General features: G+C 44.7%; 2 protein-coding genes across 2 annotated transcripts; one reads left to right on the top strand and one right to left on the bottom strand.

The window, feature by feature from the left end:
* Positions 1 to 4,114: 4,114 nt before the first annotated feature.
* Positions 4,115 to 5,377, bottom strand: LOC132891202 (TLR adapter interacting with SLC15A4 on the lysosome). Its single transcript, XM_060928671.1, has 2 exons — positions 5,319 to 5,377; positions 4,115 to 5,227 (listed from the first exon to the last, which is right to left on the bottom strand). The coding sequence occupies exon 2, from the start codon at positions 5,223 to 5,225 to the stop codon at positions 4,428 to 4,430; it is 798 nt and encodes a 265-aa protein (XP_060784654.1). The 5' UTR covers positions 5,226 to 5,227; positions 5,319 to 5,377; the 3' UTR covers positions 4,115 to 4,427.
* A 9,526-nt stretch (positions 5,378 to 14,903) lies between these two features.
* LOC132891201 (uncharacterized protein C13orf42) lies at positions 14,904 to 22,021 on the top strand. The gene is made up of 3 exons (XM_060928669.1): positions 14,904 to 15,284; positions 20,785 to 20,929; positions 21,701 to 22,021. The coding sequence occupies exons 1-3, from the start codon at positions 14,904 to 14,906 to the stop codon at positions 21,949 to 21,951; spliced, it is 777 nt and encodes a 258-aa protein (XP_060784652.1). The 3' UTR covers positions 21,952 to 22,021.
* The last annotated feature ends 286 nt before the right edge of the window (positions 22,022 to 22,307 follow it).

The raw sequence follows: 22,307 nt of genomic DNA, 5'->3' as shown, positions 1-22,307 counted from the left end.
CGGACGCTCGCAGCAGTCAGCAGATGGAATGAGGCTGCCCTGGTTTCAGCCTTTCACCATGGTTTGTCTGACCCCATCAAAGACAGCCTGGCCTCTATTGGATGCCCAAGTGACCTCGAAACTCTGATCTCACATGCTATTCGTCTGGACAACAGGATTAGAGAACGCCGCCAAGTCCTGAGTCTCCCCGGCCTCACTGCCTCTACATGGAGCCCATTTACCTCCTCCAGTGACTGTCCAGAGCCCATGCAAGTTGGCCGTACTCGTCTCTCTGTAGCCGAGAGGGAGCGCAGAAGGAGGGACAAGTGCTGCATCTACTGTGGCAAGCCTGGTCACTTCCGAGCATCATGTCCCTAGCTCTTGGGAAAAGGACCGCCCCGTCATGCCGAGGGAGGGTTGTGACGGGGCCTACCCTCTCTCCCGGACTCCCTGGCCAAGGAATCTACATCCCGGTCTCCATCTCCTGGGGTGAGTCCGTCCACTCTTGTCAAGCCTTGTTAGACTCAGGGGCGGCTGGAAACTTTATGGATATCCACTTCGCCCAAAGCATCAATGTCCCGACTGCACCTCTTGAAGTCCCACTGTCTGTGTCTGCCCTCGATGGCCAAGCGTTAGGTGATGGAAGAGTCACCCAAGTTACTTCTCCAGTCTTCCTCCAGTGTCAAGGTCACAAGGAAGAAATATCCCTGCACCCGATTCCTTCACCTGAGTTCCCAGTTATTCTAGGTCTTCCTTGGCTCACCCGCCACAACCCTCGTATAGACTGGGTCACTAGCCAAGTTGTGGAGTGGGGTCCTGCTTGCTATGCCTCTTGTCTGCTCTCTAGCTCTCCTGTGTCTCCTGCTGAGCCTCCTGATCTCACCGAGTTATCTCAAGTTCCCACAGAGTACTGGGATCTCAAGGAAGTTTTCAGCAAGAGCAGGGCCACCGTTCTTCCTCCGCACCGACTTCATCACGGGTCTCCCTGAGTCACAAAGTAACACTGTCATATTGGTCATAGTTGACAGATTCTCCAAGGCCTGCTGCTTTTTACCACTGTGCAAGCTCCCTTCTGCTCTTGAAACTGCTAAACTATTATTCACTCATGTCTTCTGAGTCTTTGGTCTCCCGCAAGACATCGTCTCAGACCGAGGGCCCCAGTTCTCCTCCTGAGTGTGGCACGGGTTCTGCAAGGTCATCGGAGCCACTGCCAGCCTCTCCTCTGGGTTTCACCCATAGTCCAATGGCCAGACGGAGAGGCTCAACCAGGACCTGGAAACCACCCTGTGAGGCCTGGCTATGGATAACCCGACATCGTGGAGCACCTGGCTGCCATGGGCAGAGTATGCCCACAACACCCTGCAGTCATCGGCCACCAAGCTGTCGCCATTCCAGTGCCAATTCAGGTTCCAGCCACCTCTGTTCCCGGACCAGGAGGAGGATGCGGGGGTGCCCTCAGTCAACCAATATGTGAGACGGTGTCGCAAGACCTGGAGCAAGGTCAGGAAGACCCTCATCCAGACCTCCAGAACCAACCAGACTCAGGCCAACCGCCATAGAAGACCTGCCCATGCTTTCCGCCCTGGGCAGCGGGTTTGGCTGTCCACTAAGGACCTTCCGCTGTGGGTGGAGAACCGCAAGCTTGCTCCTCGCTACATTGGCCCCTTCAAGGTGGTGCGCAGGGTGAACCCTGTTGCCTACTGGCTCCAGTTGCCCCGGACTCTGAGGATCAACCCCACATTCCATGTTTCCCTGTTGCGGCCCGTACTGATGTCCACGTATGCCCCTGCCCCTAGGAACCCCCCCGCATCTTCCAGGGTCAGACTGTGTTCACCGTGCATCGCCTGCTTGATTCCCGCCGGGTCCGCGGCGGGCTTCAATATCTAGTAGATTGGGAGGGCTATGGCCCTGAGGAATGCTGTTGGGTCCCCGCCTGGGACGTTCTAGATAAAGGACTATGCCGGGACTTCCATTCGGCCCATCCGGATCGCCCTGGGAACGTCAGGAGACGCTCCTAGAGGGGGGGGTCCTGTTAGGACTGGGACTGTTTTGGCCTCTAGAGGCCACTGTTATTTCCATCGTGTCATGTTTGTTTTGGCCTCTAGAGGCCGCCACTGTGTTTTTGTGTTTGTCTTCATTGCCTGTTTCCTGCCCCGCCCTGTTCCTTAATTAGTGTGTGTATATATATACCCCTCTGTTTGTTCCCTTGTCATGGAGTCTTTTTCCTATGCTATGCTGTTAGTGCTAGTTCCCTCTGTCCCATGTACCTTGCCTGTGTCTTTGTATTCTTGGTTTTTGCTTCTTTCTTTTGGATTTTGTGGATTTTGTTTTGACCTTTTGATCTTCTGAGCGTTTGAGTTTTTGCCTCTTCTTTTCTTAGTTGGATTTTGGACTTTGACTCTTTGGATATTTTTGTTTTTTGTACATCTTCTGAGCTTTTGGATTTTCCTTTGGACTGTATATAGTGTAAATAAACTGTTTTTGATACTCTACTTTCGCCTCACGCCTCTGCACTTGAGTCATCCCCCTGGTGGCCTAGTGGGGGTTTGCTGGATTATCACGCCAGCAACCCGGGTTTGAATCCCAGCAAAACACAAACAATGCCTTCCAAAGGAAGGTTGTGAGTTCAAATCCCAGCATGCCCAAGCTGCCATGCTGGGTATTTAACCCTCACCTGCTCACTTGTAGTTTGTCTCAAAAGTAAGTCCCTTTGGATAAAAGAGCCACCAAATGTTTATTGTAAACATAATCACAACTTGGAGCTGCACAGTGGTGCACTGTCGCCTCACAGCAAGAAGGTTCTGTGTGGAGTTTGCATGTTCTCCTCATGCTTGTTTGGGTTTTCCAGGTGCTCCGGTTTCCTCCCACAGTCCAAAGATGTGGGTTAGGTCAACTGGTTACTCTAAATTGCCCATAGGTGTCAATGTGAATGGTTGTTCATCTCTTTATTTGCCCTGTGATAGATTGGTGACCTGCCCAGGGTGTACCCCGATTCTCATCCCAAGTCAGTTGGGATTGGTTCCAGCTTCCTCTGCGACACTGACAGATAAGTGTTATAGATAATGGATGGATGCATAGTAACAACTCATTCACAGAGACTTCTATGGTAGGCACGCCACAAATCTAAGACTACTAATAAACAGGTTTAATAAAGTGTTATTTAACAAAGGAAATGTTTTGCCATTAATATGGTGTAGTTTTCTGCAAGTAGATGTTAATTTAACTTTTATAGAAGGAATTTTGGGGATCAAGGCTTTGAATTGGACAGTAAATTTTCCTCCATGGGAAAGTTTTCTGGCACTAGGGCAGTAAAAATAAAACACTTCAGGGTGTGATGTTATTGGAAAAGAATTACTGAGGAGGTCCTGGGTTGGCCAATAATATGAAAGTTTTTATAAATGCTTTTATACACTATTTTAGTGTAAAACCTCTTAGAGTGGTATGTGGGATGGATTCATATTTATGATAATGATTGACCAGAGGCCGAAGCTCTGCAGGTCATAATACAGGTGAAGTCTCTCTCTCTCTCGATGTCCACCGAGAGGGAAAATGCTGGTGGAGAGACTGACAGGAGTCAACTATGATTTCTCTTACCTTCACTTCATCCCAGACTATTACTCCCTCTATTACTTACAAATAGCATAAGTAGATAGAATAATGTATATGTTTGTAAAATACTGATTTAGTTTTGTAGATGAAATCCATTTTAGCTTTTAGTCAGAAATAAGAAATTAATGTAGAAATTATCTGGAATGATGAATAGAGATAGACTGAATGAGTGTGAATAGCATTTTAATCCAAACACAGTAGTAAGTGAAAACAGAGTCAGAACTGTATTTGGAGAACAAACATGGTCACATGCAGATATGATGCTTCTCGGCCAGTTTGGAGATATGAGTGGCTTAAAGCATTAGAAAGTCTATGAAAAGTTCAGCAAAATTCATTCATTCATCTTCATTAATCAGTATATGCTGGTCAGGGCTGTGAAGTATCCCATCCTGGGAACACTGGATGTGACAAAGGAATATGCCCTGAATAGGATTCCAGTCCATCAGCAAAATTCAGTGAATTCAGTTCAGTGAAATTATGGAAATAATTATTTTCATATACAATTATGATTGAAATTAGAGGGCTGTCATCTTACATTCACTTCCTGACTTACCAAGGAAATATATTCAACTGTGTCACATTTTGTATAATTAATATTTTGATTCCTTGTTTTTTAGTCACATTTCCTTCAACTTTTTCCTGTTTTTTAACATCAAAATTTTTTCAAAGTTGCCACTAAAATGTATTTAATGTCACACTTTTTTCTATAATACACATTAAGTGTATAACTGAAAGAATTTACACACATTTTCTTCTCATTCTAGCTCTATAACTTCCCATCACTGTGTTGTCCCCCCAAACACACACACACACACTTTTCCACATTCTCTCTATCCTTTTCACTTTGTCTGGGTAGAGATCTGCAGCATTGGTGTACTGAACTCGCTGGACTGTTGGCTGCTAGTGGCCTTCAGCAGGCAGCTGAGAAGCATGTCTTTGACCTGCCCCGTCTCCAGCTTGTGCTCTCGGCTCAGCTGTAGCGTGATCTGCTCTATCTCAGATGCCAGGATAGGACCCTCAGTCAGATACTCTGTGTACAGCTCCAGCAGTTTCTGCTCCAGGTAGCCGTTCAGTTCTGAGTTAGAAAGTGGACGACCATCCTGCAGCAAAGAGAGACGTTCACGCAGACTGCCCTCTCTCCAGCGTTTGGAATTCTTATGTTCAGGGAGTAGAGGAGGAAGAAGGGAGGGGGGAGGAACATCTCTGGAAAGCAGGAAAGGCCCAGGGAGTGGGTCCTGCAAGGAACTGCCTTCTGGATTGCCTGCACCTGGACTGAGAGGCAACACCTGGCCTCCAGCAATGTATAGATCATTGTAGTGCTGGCAGATACTGTGGCAACTGGGGGGCACTAGAAAGGCCTCTGTTCCTGGAGATGGTGCTCGGCCAGGGATGCCCATGCCTGGAGAAAGATTTCGGCAATCCAGGGGTGCAGAAAGAGGCTGAGAGTTGCCATGCTGGGTCTGGAGCTCTTGAGAAGGGCTGCTGGGAGAGCAATGGACTGGAACTTCAATTTGTGCTGACAAGCTGGTGGTCAGTGGAGGAGTTTTAGGAGCAGTGACTGAGTGGCAAGTAGGAGGATCCATACACTCAGAGTCAGAGCAAAAAGTCATATGCCATAACCTACTTTCACACAGCATCCCTATTGAAAATACACACACAAAGAAATTATTAGCTAATCAATCTGTAACTCCTTCATTATTGCTGTAATATCAGATTGGTTTAAAGCTCACCTGCTGTTGCGATTGTAAAGATTGGGTAATGCTGTGTGTGACTGCAGTGTGTGTCTGCCTTGATTGTATGAGAGGTGGAGTGAAACTATTACCCCTCTCTATCGGTTTTTATACCATGCTACATGAGGAAGTGAAAGAATCATTTGCAATTTCAGAAGCTGTGCATCATGGAATCATATTAGACTTATAATAGCTTGTATACCTATAAAGGAATGTATGTTTTATGTTTAATATCTTGACATAAAAGCTAGAAATGTAGTCTAGCTTATTTGTCAAAACTGCTAGCCATGGCAAAAAAAAAAAAAAAAGTGAATCTGTGGAGATGAGCTGTGATGATCTAACATTAAAAGAAGTCTTTAGGTGTTACAGACATGTTCAGATATAAATTAATTAAGTAAAATTTGGATCAAGACTTTCTCATGAGGAGTCTATTAGTTGAGAATTGTTGTACCTGTTGTAGCCTCGCACACAAAAACGTATGTGGACTATATAACACAGCTGTATGTATGAGAAGAGGAAGAGATTAATTTCACTTTCCAAGAAAAAAAACCCAAGCTACTCAGTATTTCAGTCAGAAAATATTCCCCAGTCTTGCACCTGAAGCTGTATCATCACTTGTGGTTACGTTTTCTCAAGCATGTGAATGTAAGGACATAGGTTTAGTTCTCATAGTAATAATGACCAATGACAAATGAGAACACTTCACAGATAAAAATATTGTATAATGGAGCCTGTGTGATTTTACCTGCAGAAACAAAAGCAAATAGGACAGTCTCCAAAAGAACTGTGGTAGGCTCTTTAAAATGCATAAAAACTAACTAGCCAATTTACTTATAAAATGCACAAAATTAAACCTAAGAGGCATGGTGCAGTTTTAAAGACAAATTGTGGTCATGACAAATATGGATTTGATATCTCATCTCATCTCATTATCTCTAGCCGCTTTATCCTGTTCTACAGGGTCGCAGGCAAGCTGGAGCCTATCCCAGCTGACTACGGGCGAAAGGCGGGGTACACAAGTCGCCAGGTCATCACAGGGCTGACACATAGACACAGACACCCATTTGCACTCACATTCACACCTACGGTCAATTTAGAGTCACCAGTTAACCTAACCTGCATGTCTTTGGACTGTGGAGGGAAACCGGAGTGCCCGGATTTTATATCATTTATCATTTTTAATTCTTCTTTATAGTAAGTCTAATAGAAGTGCATGGTGTGGGCAGCCATGGCCTGAAGGTTAAAGAAGCAGCATTGGGCCCAAAGGGTCACCGGTTTGATTCATGGACTGGCAGAAAAAATATGAAGGGGGTTGAGTGCATGTGAACAGTGCTTTTCCCTCTCTCTGTATCATGGCAAAAGTGCCCTTGAGCAAGGCACCTAAGCCCAACTACTTCCCGAATGCTGTAGCATAGCCGCCCACTGCTCTGGGTATGTGTGCACGCTCATTGCGTGTGTGTGTGTGTGTGTGTATTCACTGCTTCACATGGGTTAAATGCAGAGGAGGAATTTCACTGTGCTTGAGTGTACACATGACAAATAAAGGCTTCTTTTTCTGGTTATATGCAAATGCACAAGCATTAATTTAAAACACACACACACAAACTTCCAGTTTGTATTTATTTGTCTGTGGGGTGTTTTTGTGTGTGTGTGTTCAATTGATATAGAACTTTTTAATAAACTTATTTTCACCTGATAAAATGATGCATTAAACTAATTAGTAGTTACTTTGCCTAATATTCAAATTTTATTTCGTACTTCTAACAAACCTAAACCAGTTGTGAAATTTCAAAATGGATATGTAAAATCCCAGGCCTAACCATTGAACTACTGTGAAATCTTAGACAAAATGCAGGTCTATACACTCATGGTCCATTTTATTGAGAACAACTGTACACCGGCACATTCACGTAGTTATTTAATCAATCAGTTGTGTGGTAACAGTGCAATGCATAAAGAACTCATGCAGATACAGATCATGAGCTTCAATTTATGTTCACATCAAATATCAGATGAAGAAAAAAAATCATGATCTCTGTGTCTTTGATCATGGCATGGTTGTTGGTGCCAGATGGACTAGTTTGAGTATTTCAGGAACTGCTGACATCCTGGGGTTTTCACATACAACAGTCTCTAGAGTTTACACAGAATGGTGTGAAAAACAAAAAACATTGAGTGAGCGACAATTCTGTGGGTGGAAACGCCTTGTTGATAAGAGAGGTCAGAGGAAAATGGCCAGGGGTGGGTTTCCCAAAAGCCTCTTAACGCTAAGAGCATCTTAACTAGAAGAGAGAGTGTTCATTGTGATGTTCGCGCTACCATTTAACGATGATCTTTGTGTTACGGTGCTTCTGGGAAACTCTGTACAGATTGGTTTGAGCTGCCAGGAAGGATATAGTAACTCATATAATCACTCTTTACAACCACGCTGAGCAGAAAAGCATCTCAGCATGCACAAAACACTGGCATTGAAGTGGATGGGCTACAACAGTAGACCACATTGAGTTCCATTCTTGTCAGTCAAGAACAGAAATCTGAGCCTATCAGGGGCACAGACTCACCCAGAATGTTGTGCATTCTGAGATGATTTTCTGCTTACCATGTTCGTAGAGTGCTTATTTGAGTTACTATAGACGTCCTGTCAGTTCAGACCAGTGCAGTTTCCCAAAAGCATCATAGCACAAAGATCGTCATTAAATAGTATAGTGAGCATCACAATGAGCACTCTCTCTCCAAGTTAAGATGCTCTTAGGCCCTGTCCACACGGCAACGGATTCAGGTGACTCCGATACAATTGCTTATCGTTTAGGCCTGGCGTCCACACGGCACCGGCGTTTTGGGTGCCCAAAACGCAATCTTTTTGAGAACGGGTTCCAGAGTGGAAAGATCTGGCAACGTTGCCGTTGTGAAGTCGTTTGGATGAGTAGAATGGATTTGTTTATGATGACGTCACAACCACATGACTGTGAGTGCTTCACGCCGGGTAGAAGTGTAACGAACTCGATGCGAGTTGTCAACAAATCCTATAACTTGGTTCATGAAACGCGCTTACAAAATATTTTCACTGTGAATATTTATTGTGTAATGGTGCAAAGTGAGAGAGAAAGAGAAACTCTGCCCTTAGGGCAGAGTCAATCCCGCCAGCAAAAATAGGGAAAAAAAGGAGCGATCTCACCTCTTCAGATGTTGGTTTAAGTCCGACAATACATTCCTCAAAAAGGGCGTAGAAGAGCAAATTAATCCATCAACGTGTAGCATTCAATTTATTCCGGACCATTAAAGACCATTAAAGATGCCGCCTTCCGCGTAGAATCATACGTCATCCTCGCCGCCATATTGGATAGGTCAAAGCGGAGAATAAAGATTCATGTGCTGCGTTTAACTGTACCAACAGGTTTACCGTCCAAACGAGATCACATGGGATTACCTTTCACAGGTGAGAAACAACAAATTAATCCATCAACGTGTAGCATTCAATTTATTCTGGACCATTAAAGACGCCGCCTTCCGCGTAGAATCATACATCATCCTCGCCACCATATTGGATAGGTCAAAGCGGAGAATAAAGATTAGCTGCGTTTAACTGTACCAACAGGTTTGCCATCCAAACGAGATCACCTTTCACAGGTGAGACTGGAAAAGTACTTTTCATTGTATTTGGTCATTATAATGTAATTTTACGAACAGATTTTCCTGACTTTGTGGCTAATATGAAGTCTCGCGCATAATAGTTTATGCGCATGCGTCCTTACTTCTATTGTTCTGGTGTCTCCGAAGGGACCGTCTTACAGCGCCCCTAGAGGTGTGGCATGTGTATTGCATCGTTTTCAGCAAGCGTTGCGTTGCCATATGGACCTGATATTTTACTGATTGTTGCCCATTTGGACGCGATATATTTTTAAATAACATCTCGTTGCTGTTGTCGTGTGGATGTAGCCTTAGTGTTAAGAGGCTTTTAGGAAACCCACCCCAATCTGGTCAGTCTCCTTTGATCTCTCGCATCAACAGGGTGTTTCAGCCTCCAGACCCTCTGCTCACAGGATTTTTTCCCCCCACACCATTCTGTGTAAACACTTGTGTGTGAAATTCCCAGATGATCAGCAGTTTATGAAATACTCGAACCAGCCCATCTGGTACCAACACAATTAATGTCACTGAGATCACATTTTTCCCTATTCTAATGGTTGACGTGAACATTAACTGAAGCTCTTGATCTGTATCTGTATGATTTTTTTTCTACAACCCCGATTCCAAAAAAGTTGGGACAAAGTACAAATTGTAAATAAAAACGGAATACAATGATGTGGAAGTTTCAAAATTCCATATTTTATTCAGAATAGAACATAGATGACATATCAAATGTTTAAACTGAGAATATGTAGCATTTAGAGAGAAAAATTAGGTGATTTTAAATTTCATGACAACAACACATCTCAAAAAAGTTGGGATAAGGCCATGTTTACCACTGTGAGACATCCCCTTTTCTCTTTACAACAGTCTGTAAACGTCTGGGGACTGAGGAGACAAGTTGCCCAAGTTTAGGGATAGGAATGTTAACCCATTCTTGTCTAATGTAGGATTCTAGTTGCTCAACTGTCTTAGGTCTTTTTTGTCGTATCTTCCATTTTATGATGCGCCAAATGTTTTCTATGGGTGAAAGATCTGGACTGCAGGCTGGCCAGTTCAGTACCCAGACCCTTCTTCTACGCAGCCATGATGCTGAAATTGATGCAGTATGTGGTTTGGCATTGTCATGTTGGAAAATGCAAGGTCTTCCCTGAAAGAGACGTCGTCTGGATGGGAGCATATGTTGCTCTAGAACCTGGATATACCTTTCAGCATTGATGGTGTCTTTCCAGATGTGTAAGCTGCCCATGTCACATGCACTAATGCAACCCCATACCATCAGAGATGCAGGCTTCTGAACTGAGGGCTGATAACAACTTGGGTTGTCCTTCTTGTCTTTAGTCCGAATGACACGGCGTCCCTGATTTCCATAAAGAACTTCAAATTTTGATTCGTCTGACCACAGAACAGTTTTCCACTTTGCCACAGTCCATTTTAAATTAGCCTTGGCCCAGAGAAGACGTCTGCGCTTCTGGATCATGTTTAGATACGGCTACTTCTTTGAACTATAGAGTTTTAGCTGGCAACGGCGGATGGCACGGTGAATTGTGTTCACAGAAAATGTTCTCTGGAAATATTCCTGAGCCCATTTTGTGATTTCCAATACAGAAACATGCCTGTATGTGATGCAGTGCCGTCTAAGGGCCCGAAGATCACGGGCACCCAGTATGGTTTTCCGGCTTTGACCCTTATGCACAGAGATTCTTCCAGATTCTCTGAATCTTTTGATGATATTATGCACTGTAGATGATGATATGTTCAAACTCTTTGCAATTTTACACCGTCGAACTCCTTTCTGATATTGCTCCACTATTTGTCGGCACAGAATTAGAGGGATTGGTGATCCTCTTCCCATCTTTACTTCTGAGAGCCGCTGCCACTCCAAGATGCTCTTTTTATACCCAGTCATGTTAATGACCTATTGCCAATTGACCTAATGAGTTGCAATTTGGTCCTCCAGCTGTTCCTTTTTTGTACCTTTAACTTTTCCAGCCTCTTATTGCCCTTGTCCCAACTTTTTTAAGATGTGTTGCTGTCATGAAATTTCAAATGAGCCAATATTTGGCATGAAATTTCAAAATGTCTCACTTTCGACATTTGATATGTTGTCTATGTTCTATTGTGAATACAATATCAGTTTTTGAGATTTGTAAATTATTGCAATCTGTTTTTATTTACAATTTGTACTTTGTCCCAACTTTTTTGGAAACGAGGTTGTAATTGCACTGCTGCTACATGATTGGCTGATAACTGCATCAATTAATTTGGAATTTTACGGGTGTTCCAGGCAGCACGGTGGTGTAAGTGGTTATCACTGTTGCCTCACAGCTCGAACTCTGGGTTCAAGCCCAGCGGCTGACAGGGGCCTTACTGTGTGGAGTTTGCATGTTCTCCCCATGTCTGCATGGGTTTCCTCTGGGTGCTCCGGTTTCCCCCACAGTCCAAAGATGTGCAGGTTGGGCTAATTGGTGGCTCTAAGTTGTCCATAGGTGTGAATGTGAATGGTTGAGAGGAGAAAACCTCTATAACAATCCAGTAGAAGGCAATGGGAAACGACTGTAATGTTCCCTAGAGACTTTGATGGCCGAAGCCGTCAGAGCAGCCATGTCACTGTAGTGATATGCCAAAATGGATAGATGGGTGGGTGTTCCTAATAAAGTGGACAGTGAGCGGATAAAAATAGGGTGGTTATGACGGCTCAGACATCGTCCATCCATCCATCCATCCATCCATTATCTGTAGCCACTTCTCCTGTGCAGGCAAGCTGGAGCCTATCCCAGGTGACTATGGGCGAGAGGTGGGGTACACCCTGCACAAGTTGCCAGGTCATCACAGGGCTGACACATAGACACAAACAACCATTCACACATACAGTCAATTTAGAGCCACCAATTAGCCTAGGGGAAATTGGATAGCTATGCAGTCTGCTTAGTTAAATGACTTTCTATGGATTTGCCCGCCAAGTTGCCATCGCCTTGTCCATGGCTAAGGTTAACACATAGCTAGTTAACTTGGACACTGTTAGTTAGCATGTGAAAACGGAGTTAGGCTAACATGAATGATGTTAACTTGTCTGAAATCCTTTCAGAAATATCCATCCATCCATTATCTGTAGCCGCTTATCCTTTTCTAAAGGGTCGCAAGCAAGCTGGAGTCTATCCCAGCTGACTATGGGCGAGAGGCAGGGTACACCCTGGACAAGTTGCTAGGTCATCGCAGGGCTGACACAGAGACAAACAACCATTCACACACCTTCACATTCACACCTATGGTCAATTTAGAGCCACCAATTAACCTAAGCTGCATGTCTTTGGACTGTGGGGGAAACCCACGCAGACATGGGGAGAACATGCAAACTCCACACAGAAAGGCCCTCGCCAGCCACTGGGCTTGAACCCAGGACCTTCTTGCTGTGAGGCGACAGTGCTAACTACTACACCACTGTGCCACCCCCTTTCAGAAATATGTTTTAGCATCCATCCATTATCTGGAGCTGCTTATCCTATCCTACAGGGTCGCAGGCAAGCTGGAGCCTATCCCAGCTAACTATGGGCGAGAGGCGGGGTACACCCTGGACAAGTCACCGGGTCATCACAGGGCTGACACAGAGACATAGACAACCATTCACACTCACACCTATGGTCAATTTAGAGCCATCAATTAACCTAAGCTGCATGTCTTTGGACTGTGGGGGAAACCCATGCAGACATTGGGAGAACATGCAAACTCCACACAGAAAGGCCCTCGCCAGCTGCTGGGCTCGAACCCAGGACCTTCTTGCTGTGAGGCGACAGTGCTATCCACTACACCACCGTTCCACCCCCTTTCAGAAATATGTTTTAGCATAATCTTGCCAAATAAACAGAACGTAGAAATGTATTTATCTGTGGCAATAATACAACAATGTGTTGACAGAAAATGTACTTTTAATACTAAAGTATTTTTAAAATCAAGTACTACTTTAGGGCAGCATGGTGGTGTAGTGGTTAGCACTGTCACCTCACAGCAAGAAGGTCCGGGTTCAAACCCAGCAGCCGGCGAGGGCCTTTCTGTGTGGAGTTTGCATGTTCTCCCTGTGTCTGCGTGGGTTTCCTCCGGGTGCTCCGGTTTCCCCCACAGTCCAAAGACATGCAGGTTAGGTTAACTGGTGACTCTAAATTGACCATAGGTGTGAATGTGAGTGTGAATGGTTGTCTGTGTCTCTGTGTCAGCCCTGTGATGACCTGGCGACTTGTCCAGGGTGTACCCCGCCGCTCCAGCTTGCCTGCGACCCTGTAGAACAGGATAAGCGGCGACAGATAATGGATGGATGGATATTTCTGAAAGGATTTCAGACAAGTTAACATCATTCATGTTAGCCTAACTCCGTTTTTACATGCTATCTAACAGTGTCCAAGTTAACTAGCTATGTGTTAACCTTAGCCATGGACAAGGCTATGGCAACTTGGCAGGCAAATCCATAGAAAGTCATTTGACTAACCAGACTGCATAGCTATCCAATTTCCTCTAGGCTAATTGGTGACTCTAAATTGACTGTAGGTGTGAATGGTTGTTTGTCTCTACGTGTCAGCCCTGCGATAACCTGGCGACTTGTCCAGGGTGTACCCCGCCTCTCGCCCGTAGTCAGCTGGGATAGGCTCCAGCTTGCCTGCAACCCTGTAGAACAGGATAAAGCGGCTAGAGATAATGGATGGATATTTCTGAAAGGATTTCAGATAAGTTAACATCATTCATGTTAGCCTAACTCTGTTTTTACATGCTAACTAACAGTGTCCAAGTTAACTAGCTATGTGTTAACCTTAGCCATGGACAAGGCGATGACAATTTGGCGGGCAAATCCACAGAAAGTCATTTGACTAACCAGACTGCATAGCTATCCAATTTCCCCTAGGCTAATTAATGGATCTAAATTGACTGTAGGTGTGAATGTGAGTGTGAGTGGTTGTTTGTCTCTACGTGTCAGCCCTGTGATGACCTGGCGACTTGTCCAGGGTGTACCCCACCTTTCGCCCGTAGTCAGCTGGGATAGACTCCAGCTTGCCTGCGACCCTGTAGAACAGGATAAAGCGGCTAGAGATAATGGATGGATATTTCTGAAAGGATTTCAGATAAGTTAACATCATTCATGTTAGCCTAACTCTGTTTTTTACATGCTAACTAACAGTGTCCAAGTTAACTAGCTATGTGTTAACCTTAGCCATGGACAAGGCGATGGCAACTTGGCGGGCAAATCCATAGAAAGTCATTTGACTAACCAGACTGCATAGCTATCCAATTTCCCCTAGCCTAATTGATAGATCTAAATTGACTGTAGGTGTGAATGGTTGTTTGTCTCTATGTGTGAACCCTGTGATGACCTGGTGAGTTGTCCAGGGTGTACCCCGCCTCACGCCCATCGTCAGCTGGGATAGGCTCCAGCTTGCCTGCGACCCTGTAGAACAGGATAAAGCGGCTAGAGATAATGGATGGATGGATGGATGGAGTACTACTTTAACTTAAGTAAAAATTTGATTGTATAACTTTCACTTGTATTGGAGTAACATTTGACCAGTGGGATCTGTACTTTGAGTTAAGTAATGAAGTTGGGTACTTTGCCCACCTCTGGTCTGTTCACATATGAAGCACCTGGTTATCTGTGTGTAGCCTAATACGCGTGTCGTTGATTCATTATTAAAGTTTGGTGTAGAGTTCCGGAGCCGGTTGTCATGGCTACGTTACGTAGCAACGCCTCGGGGTAAGATGGGAGTTGTTTTTCCTTTTTAATCCGCGTGTACACTGACTACCATTCAATGACAGATGTGTCAATTTCTCACTCATTGCATGCCAATCGTTTTAGACGTTCTGAGTATTTCCATGTAGGCTATGAAGTTAATCCAGGCAGGGGATGGACACGGATCTACTGGATGATGATGATGATGATGATGATAGTTGAATGAGCTGTTCAGTGTGCTCGCGGTGATGTTCAAGAAGATCAACGCGGTTTTCCGGCCGAACCGCGACTCCAGCACGCGACACGACTACCACAGCGCGTGCACGGTGAGGCTCGTGCGCAGCGCCTCCATGCTCGCGGTCGGAGAGAGGAGTCGCGCGCAGAGGGACTCGACACTGAAGCGTAGCGCGAGCGCGGCGAGTGTTCAGTCCGGCAGCGCGCTCTACTATTACCGCAGCCGGGAGGAGCGCGTGTGGTTCTATTCCCAAAACCAGGAGTGTCTGGAGTATCTGCAGGAGCTGGTCGCGCTCAGGCGACGCTACACCAAGAGCGTCAGCGACCTGAAGCAAGGCGAACGGCGAGAGCAAACCTCGAGCAAGAAGAAGCAGCCTGCACCTCAACCTCCACAGGTAGGAACAGCTACACGACCGTTCAAAAGTTTGGGGTCACCCAGACAATTTTGTGTTTTCCATGAAAAGTCACACTTTGATTTACCACCATAAGTTGTCAAATGAATAGAAAATATAGTCAAGACATTTTTCTGGCCATTTTGAGCATTTAATCGACCCCACAAATGTGATGCTCCAGAAACTCAATCTGCTCAAAGGAAGGTCAGTTTTATAGCTTCTCTAAAGAGCTCAACTGTTTTCAGCTGTGCTAACATGATTGTACAAGGGTTTTCTAATCATCCATTATCCTTCTGAGGCAATGAGCAAACACATTGTACCATTAGAACACTGGAGTGAGAGTTGCTGGAAATGGGCCTCTATACACCTATGGAGATATTGCACCAAAAACCAGACATTTGCAGCTAGAATAGTCATTTAGCACATTAGCAATGTATAGAGTGGATTTCTGATTAGTTTAAAGTGATCTTCATTGAAAAGAACAGTGCTTTTCTTTCAAAAATAAGGAAGTGACCCCAAACTTTTGAACAGTAGTGTAATGCCGCTTTTCCACTACCAACGTGGCTGAGCCGTGCCGTGCTGAGTGGGGCTGTTGGAGTTGCATTTCGACTACAACCGCGCTGAACCGTGCTGGCTGGAAGTGGGTGGACACATTGGGTGGAGTTAGCGAAAGTGGGTGGACGTCACGTGATGTCGTTAGGCGGCGCAAACAGTGACATCAGTGATCTTTTAAGCGGTAGTCTCACGACCCGGAGAGTAAACAATAAACATGGAGGACATGGAGTCGTTAGTGTTGCTGGTCTTGGTGCTGTGGCTTGTTGTCACCGACAACGCCAACAGATACTGGCAAGAGCGTATAGATGAGGCGAGGCGCATAAGGCTTCATAATTCTCGTAATTCGTAATTCTCCTTCTTCCGGGTTTACGGTGTTTACAGATCCCAGCGTGCTCGCGGGGCGTGTGTGGGCATGTGAGGACACGCCTCCTCACCAATCAGTGCACAGGGGAGTGTCTGCTCACGCCCCCAGCCTCACTCGGCACGGTTTGGCTCGCTTCAGCCCCACTCCAAAACGGTGCGAGTTTTAGGGGCTAAGCAGGGCTGAAGCGAGCTGAGTCGTGCTGTTTTTTGGTAGTCGAAACGCGAGCCGTGTCGGGCTGAAGTGAGCTGAAAAAGGGTAGTGGAAAAGGGCCATATGTCTGAGAAGCATACTTTTTATTTTGTCACAATTAAAGGCATGTTTATTCCTGCTGTCTCATAGCACTGGTCACTTCAGCTGAATCCAAACATTAAAACAAGTACCTACAGTACTACTGTACAGAATGTCACTCTGGCCCAATGTGTCTGTAAAGTTCAGGAACTCAAAGATTTGTAGCTCCAGTAAGTAGCTAGTGTAGTAAGAGTTTAAACATACAACTGTACTTCAGGACAGCAAGAAGGTCCTGGGTTTGAGCCCCGTGGCCGGCGAGGGCCTTTCTGTGTGGAGTTTGCATGTTCTCCCCGTGTCCGCGTGGGTTTCCTCCGGGTACTCTGGTTTCCCCCACAGACATGCAGGTTAGGTTAACTGGTGACTCTAAATTGACCGTAGGTGTGAATGTGGGTGTGAATGGTTGTCTGTGTCTATGTGTCAGCCCTGTGATGACCTGGCGACTTGTCCAGGGTGTACCCCGCCTTTCGCCCGTAGTCAGCTGGGATAGGCTCCAGCTTGCCTGCGACCCTGTAGAACAGGATAAGCGGCTACAGATAATGGATGGATGGATATTTCTGAAAGGATTTCAGATAAGTTAACGTCATTCATGTTAGCCTAACTCTGTTTTTACACGCTAACTAACAGTGTCCAAGTTAACTAGCTGTGTGTTAACCTTAGCCATGGACAAGGCGATGGCAACTTGGCGGGCAAATCCATAGAAAGTCCTTTGACTAACCAGACTGCATAGCTATCCAATTTCCCCTAGGCCAGGGCTTTTCAAAGTGTGGGGCGTGCCTCCCCTAGGGGGCGCCAGAGTTCTTCGGGGGGGCGCAAAGTGAGGGAAAAATAAACCAGAATAATACTCTGTCCACACTAGGGATTTTGTACCGATACAAAACTACTTTCGTACCACAACACCTGTCCACACTAGCAACTATACCGGTACTGTAGCGGTATAACTGTATCAGTACGAAACCCACAAATGTATGGGTTTCGTACCGGTACAGTATCGGTACTGTAGCGCTCCGCGTAGTGTGGACAGATGAAGCGGCTTTGTATCAATACAAATATAATGAGCATGCGCAAAGTCACACACCTCAATCGATGTCTTCGCTGAATAAAATAGTGAAGAACGGAGATTCGTTTGTTTCTTTCTCAACTGCTTCGCGCGTTTTATACGATTCGACTGAATAAATGACCACCAGAAATACAGACTGTACATTGACAACAAAAAGCACACACGTTGTTTCATCCGTACGGAAGCCGAGAGAGGCCCTTCATATAATCCTTTTTTTTATTCACCTTGTTATCCCGAGATAACGACATAATTAATTCAGGATCTCGAGAAAACAACACAACTAATTCGAGATCTTGAGAAAACAAAGCCGTTATTTCGAGATCTTGAGAAAACAAAACAATTATTCCGTGATCTTGAGAAAACAAAACAATTATTTCATGATCTTGAGTAAACAGCTGAGAAATGGTTCATTCAGGTGCGCCAAGAGACTTGTGATATGCTGACTTTGGGGCTATTTCTCATTCTGTATAGACGCAACTTTGGTCATTAGAATGTCTGGAATAATCGATCACCTAATAAGGCAATATTTTGATCAGGGGTTGACACAGGGAGAGATTGCATTGAGTCTTTTAATAAGGGATAATTTCAAAATTAGTCCGCGGCACCTCCGCAGAAGACTGGCCCGGCTTCGTCTCTACCGACGGAGATACGGTGATCCAGCTGAGATCAGGAAATAATTGTTTTGTTTTCTCGAGATCACGGAATAATTGTTTGTTTTCTCAAGATCTCGAAATAACGGATGCCATATATTCTTGGAAGGAAGTTACTCGGTAACCACGGAAACATTTCGCGCACGCGCATTTCAACTACCGTGAAAGAAAACCGCAAACATTTCTCGCTAGTGTGGACAGATGCACTAAACTGTACCGGTATACTTTGTATCGATACAGTTATACCACTTTCGTACCGGTATAAGTGTGAACACAGCATAAGTTACTATTGCGGACATTTAGCGAACTTCAGCTAGCCTTTGCCAGAGACAAAATGGATCGATTTTTAGTACCTAAAGCTACAGTGAGTGAGGAGACAGAGTCTGGGCCAAGCAAAAAAAGAAGGAAGTATGACCACGATTATTTAAAGTTTGGATTTTCATGGACTGGATCTGAAGATGCTCCACTGCCACAGTGTGTTGTCTGCCAAGAGGTGCTAGCTAACGATGCTATGAGATATTTAAAATGTGTAAAACAAGATGTTTAAAAAAAAAAGGCACAGATGTTTAAAATGTGTAAAAAAGATGTTTTAAAAAGCACAGATGTTTAAAATGTGTAAAAGAAAAAAATAAAAATGTGTACAACAACCATTTTTTTAAAAATACGAATGGAACAATAAGTATAGTAACAACAAAAATTGTAAGGGGGGTGCTGTTGTTTATTTGCTCTCTGAGGGGGGGGTTCTCTCCCACACTTTGAAAACCCCTGCCCTAGGCTAATTGGTGGCTCTAAATTGACTGTAGGTGTGAATGTGAGTGTGAATGGTTGTTTGTCTCTACGTGTCAGCCCTGTGATGACCTGGCGACTTGTCCAGGGTGTACCCCGCCTCTCACCCATAGTCAGCTGGGATAGGCTCCAGCTTGCCTGCGACCCTGTAGAACAGGATAAGCGGCTACAGATAATGGATGGATGATAGTTTCCTGCCTGCAGAAAGTTGAACGCCCATGGTTTCAGGAACAGCACATTGCTTAATAAACTGTTCTGCACAGTTTAGTGCTTTCCCTGCTCTAACATACCTGCTGGGGCGGCATGGTGGTGCAATGGTTCGCACTGTAGCCTCACAGCAAGAAGGTTCCGGGTTCAAGCCTTTCTGTGTGGAGTGTGCATGTTCTCCCTGTGTCTATGTAGGTTCCCTCTGGGTGCTCTGGTTTTCCCCACAGTCCAAAAACATGCAGTTAGGTTAACTGGTTCCTCTAAATTGTCCATAGGTGTGAATGTATGTGTGTGTGTGAGAGAATGGTTGAGAGGAGAAAACCTCAATAATAATCCAGTAGAAGGCTACTACTGCACATTTCAGAGGGGCCATGCCACTGCAGTGACATCTCATTATCTGTAGCCGCTTTATCCTGTTCAACAGGGTCGCAGGCAAGCTGGAGCCTATCCCAGCTGACTACGGGCGAAAGGCGGGGTACACCCTGGACAAGTCGCCAGGTCATCACAGGGCTGACACATGGACACAGACAACCATTCACATTCACACCTACGGTCAATTTGGAGTCACCAGTTAACCTAACCTGCATGTCTTTGGACTGTGGGGGAAACCGGAGCACCCGGAGGAAACCCACGCGGACACGGGGAGAACATGCAAACTCCGCACAGAAAGGCCCTCACCGGCCACGGGGCTCGAACCCGGACCTTCTTGCTGTGAAGCGATAGCGCTAACCACTACACCACCGTGACATGCCAAAATAATGAACATACCCACTTCAACTAGGAAGAGCTATTGATTAGCTGGTTAGTTGAATCAGGTGTATTAGAAGGGGGGGGGGGGAAGGGGAAGGACAGGGGATATTCCAGAACTAGGGGTGGGAACCTGTAGCTTAAAAGGACAACTTCCTTTCCTCCTTTGGATTAATGTTGTTATAGAAATGGGATCCTATCTCTTGTTCTGGAGTAAGCCCTGTTCTCCACATTTTAGTGTTTCGCTGTTCCTAACATACCTGATCCAACTTATCAGCTAATTAGCAATACTTTCTGAGTTAAAGTGGGTGTGTTAGAACAGGGGGTACACACTACGACCAGATTTAGCAAGATATGACTTAACAGATGTCTGTTCTCAAAGTTCATTCATGAGATTTAAACACCAAGCCACACTGGACATGTTTTTTTTTATAAATCGATGAGTAATCAAGTGCATATGCCGAGGAGGCATCTACTGTAATTGTAGGAATGCACATGTAATTCGAATGCATGTTTAACAGTATTACACTCTGCAGTTTTAATCTTCAGGAGTGGGAAAATGGTCAGTAGCCTATGTGTAGCTTTCCCTGAACCCACCGTTCATATAAAATATTTTGTTAAATCGTGTTATTGTGTGTACATGGTATTTCTCCTGATGCCTAGGAAATGTTACAGCTCCTGGGTTTTATATCAGTGGTTCTCAGTTCCAGTCATGGAGACCCACAGTTTGTTTTCCTTCTCTCAACGTACTTGAGCCAACACAGAAAGGGCTTGATAATAAGCCTATAACAAACCTGTGAACCCATGATCCTGCAGTACCAATGCATTGTTTTTCTACATCTTTCTAAGCATGTAAATCCTCAACCGTCTGCCCCACCAATCCCTACTGAAGAGGACACACTGCAGTTTTTTGATTCCGTTATTGCCAGCTGTGACTCAGAGCGCACCCGAAAACCACATGTGGACGATGGCCATGCGGATGTAGACTTTATTGGTATGTTGAGAGAACATTTGCTCAACCACTGACCAATTGCCTTTATTATAAGCATTTTCTTAAGGTTTTGGCATACTATAAGAACTAAAACCTTCTATCCACATTCACTGGATATGAGCACTTGCATGCTGTGATTGGTTACTCTACTACTAGGCTATCAGCTCATATACCGTGAGTAGAGAAAACCAAAATGGCAGAGCATGTTGCTGAACCAACCAAGGACGAAATAAAAACTAAATAATGCAAAAAAAAGCGCAACAAAATATGGAACAAAAGTAGTTGATGGTAAGAACATATCTTTTTATTTTTCAATAATTATTAGTCACATTTTTCACAAATTGTTACTGTCATTTCACCGATTTCTTTACATTTTAAGTGGAAATGATTTTGTCGGATGTTTTGTGCAGTTTTTATTCATCTAATTTGCAAAAAATAAAAATGCTCTGTTTCTCAAATTCCTGTGAATGTGAATATAATAAGTTATTCCACTCAGTCTCATCGTACATGGCTTATAGCCAACTCTGTGCTACGCACCTCGTCGGCTATCAGCTCATGTACGACTCAATTTCGTGAAGTAACTGTTAATCGTCACATATTCTATCAACCAGTGGAAAAATTCATCCCATTTGAACTGTACAATGGAGGCCTATGACAAGTCATTATATAAATTACAAATATATTTAAGGTGGCTACTTAAATTTTTTTTTCTCTGCAATTCACTTTTAGTTAATTCATTATCGTTTGTCATGTCTTCATCGCGCCTTTCCACAGTGGCGACTAGTACGAGTCAGCACGACCTCCATTCTAACTGGGTGCTGCGAGACCCTCGACGGATATCCACAGATGAGTCTCGGCTGAAGCGAGCACAGCTGGGGTCAGATGAAGGTGCTTGGAGGAAGGCAGCAGGTGGGACCACCAGCAGTATGAGACGGCTACAGAGAAACCCCATCCACCTTCCCAAAGTGGTGGAGACTGCCTTGCAGACCCTGCGCTTCAAACCCAAGCTTAAGAAGAAAGATTAGCACATGGCATTAACTGCAAATGATTGATAAGCATGCCAGCTGATTAATAATGACATACCGTTGTCACGGATAAGCCATTCACAGTTTTCAGTTCTGTTTCAGACGACAGTTGAAATAGTTCTGTAGTGGATTGCAACACGGTATGCTAACTCTGCAAAGGCTTGTCAAGTGATTCATCTTGACAATTGGTCAGTATATGAATTACATGTAGTGACATCCATGACCCTCACCAGAGAGCAGACAAAAAAAAAAAAAAAGAATGAATAAATGAACATGGTGAAATCAGCGGCACTATCCAAACATGGTAAATGAACGTGCTGACTGAGGAGGCTCGAATAATTAAGCATACTGACATC

This window comes from Neoarius graeffei, chromosome 9, assembly GCF_027579695.1.
Source record: "Neoarius graeffei isolate fNeoGra1 chromosome 9, fNeoGra1.pri, whole genome shotgun sequence".
NCBI classification, from domain to species: Eukaryota; Metazoa; Chordata; class Actinopteri; order Siluriformes; family Ariidae; genus Neoarius; species Neoarius graeffei.
Note: the sequence above shows the minus strand (reverse complement) of the source record. Positions and strands in the feature narration are given on the sequence as shown.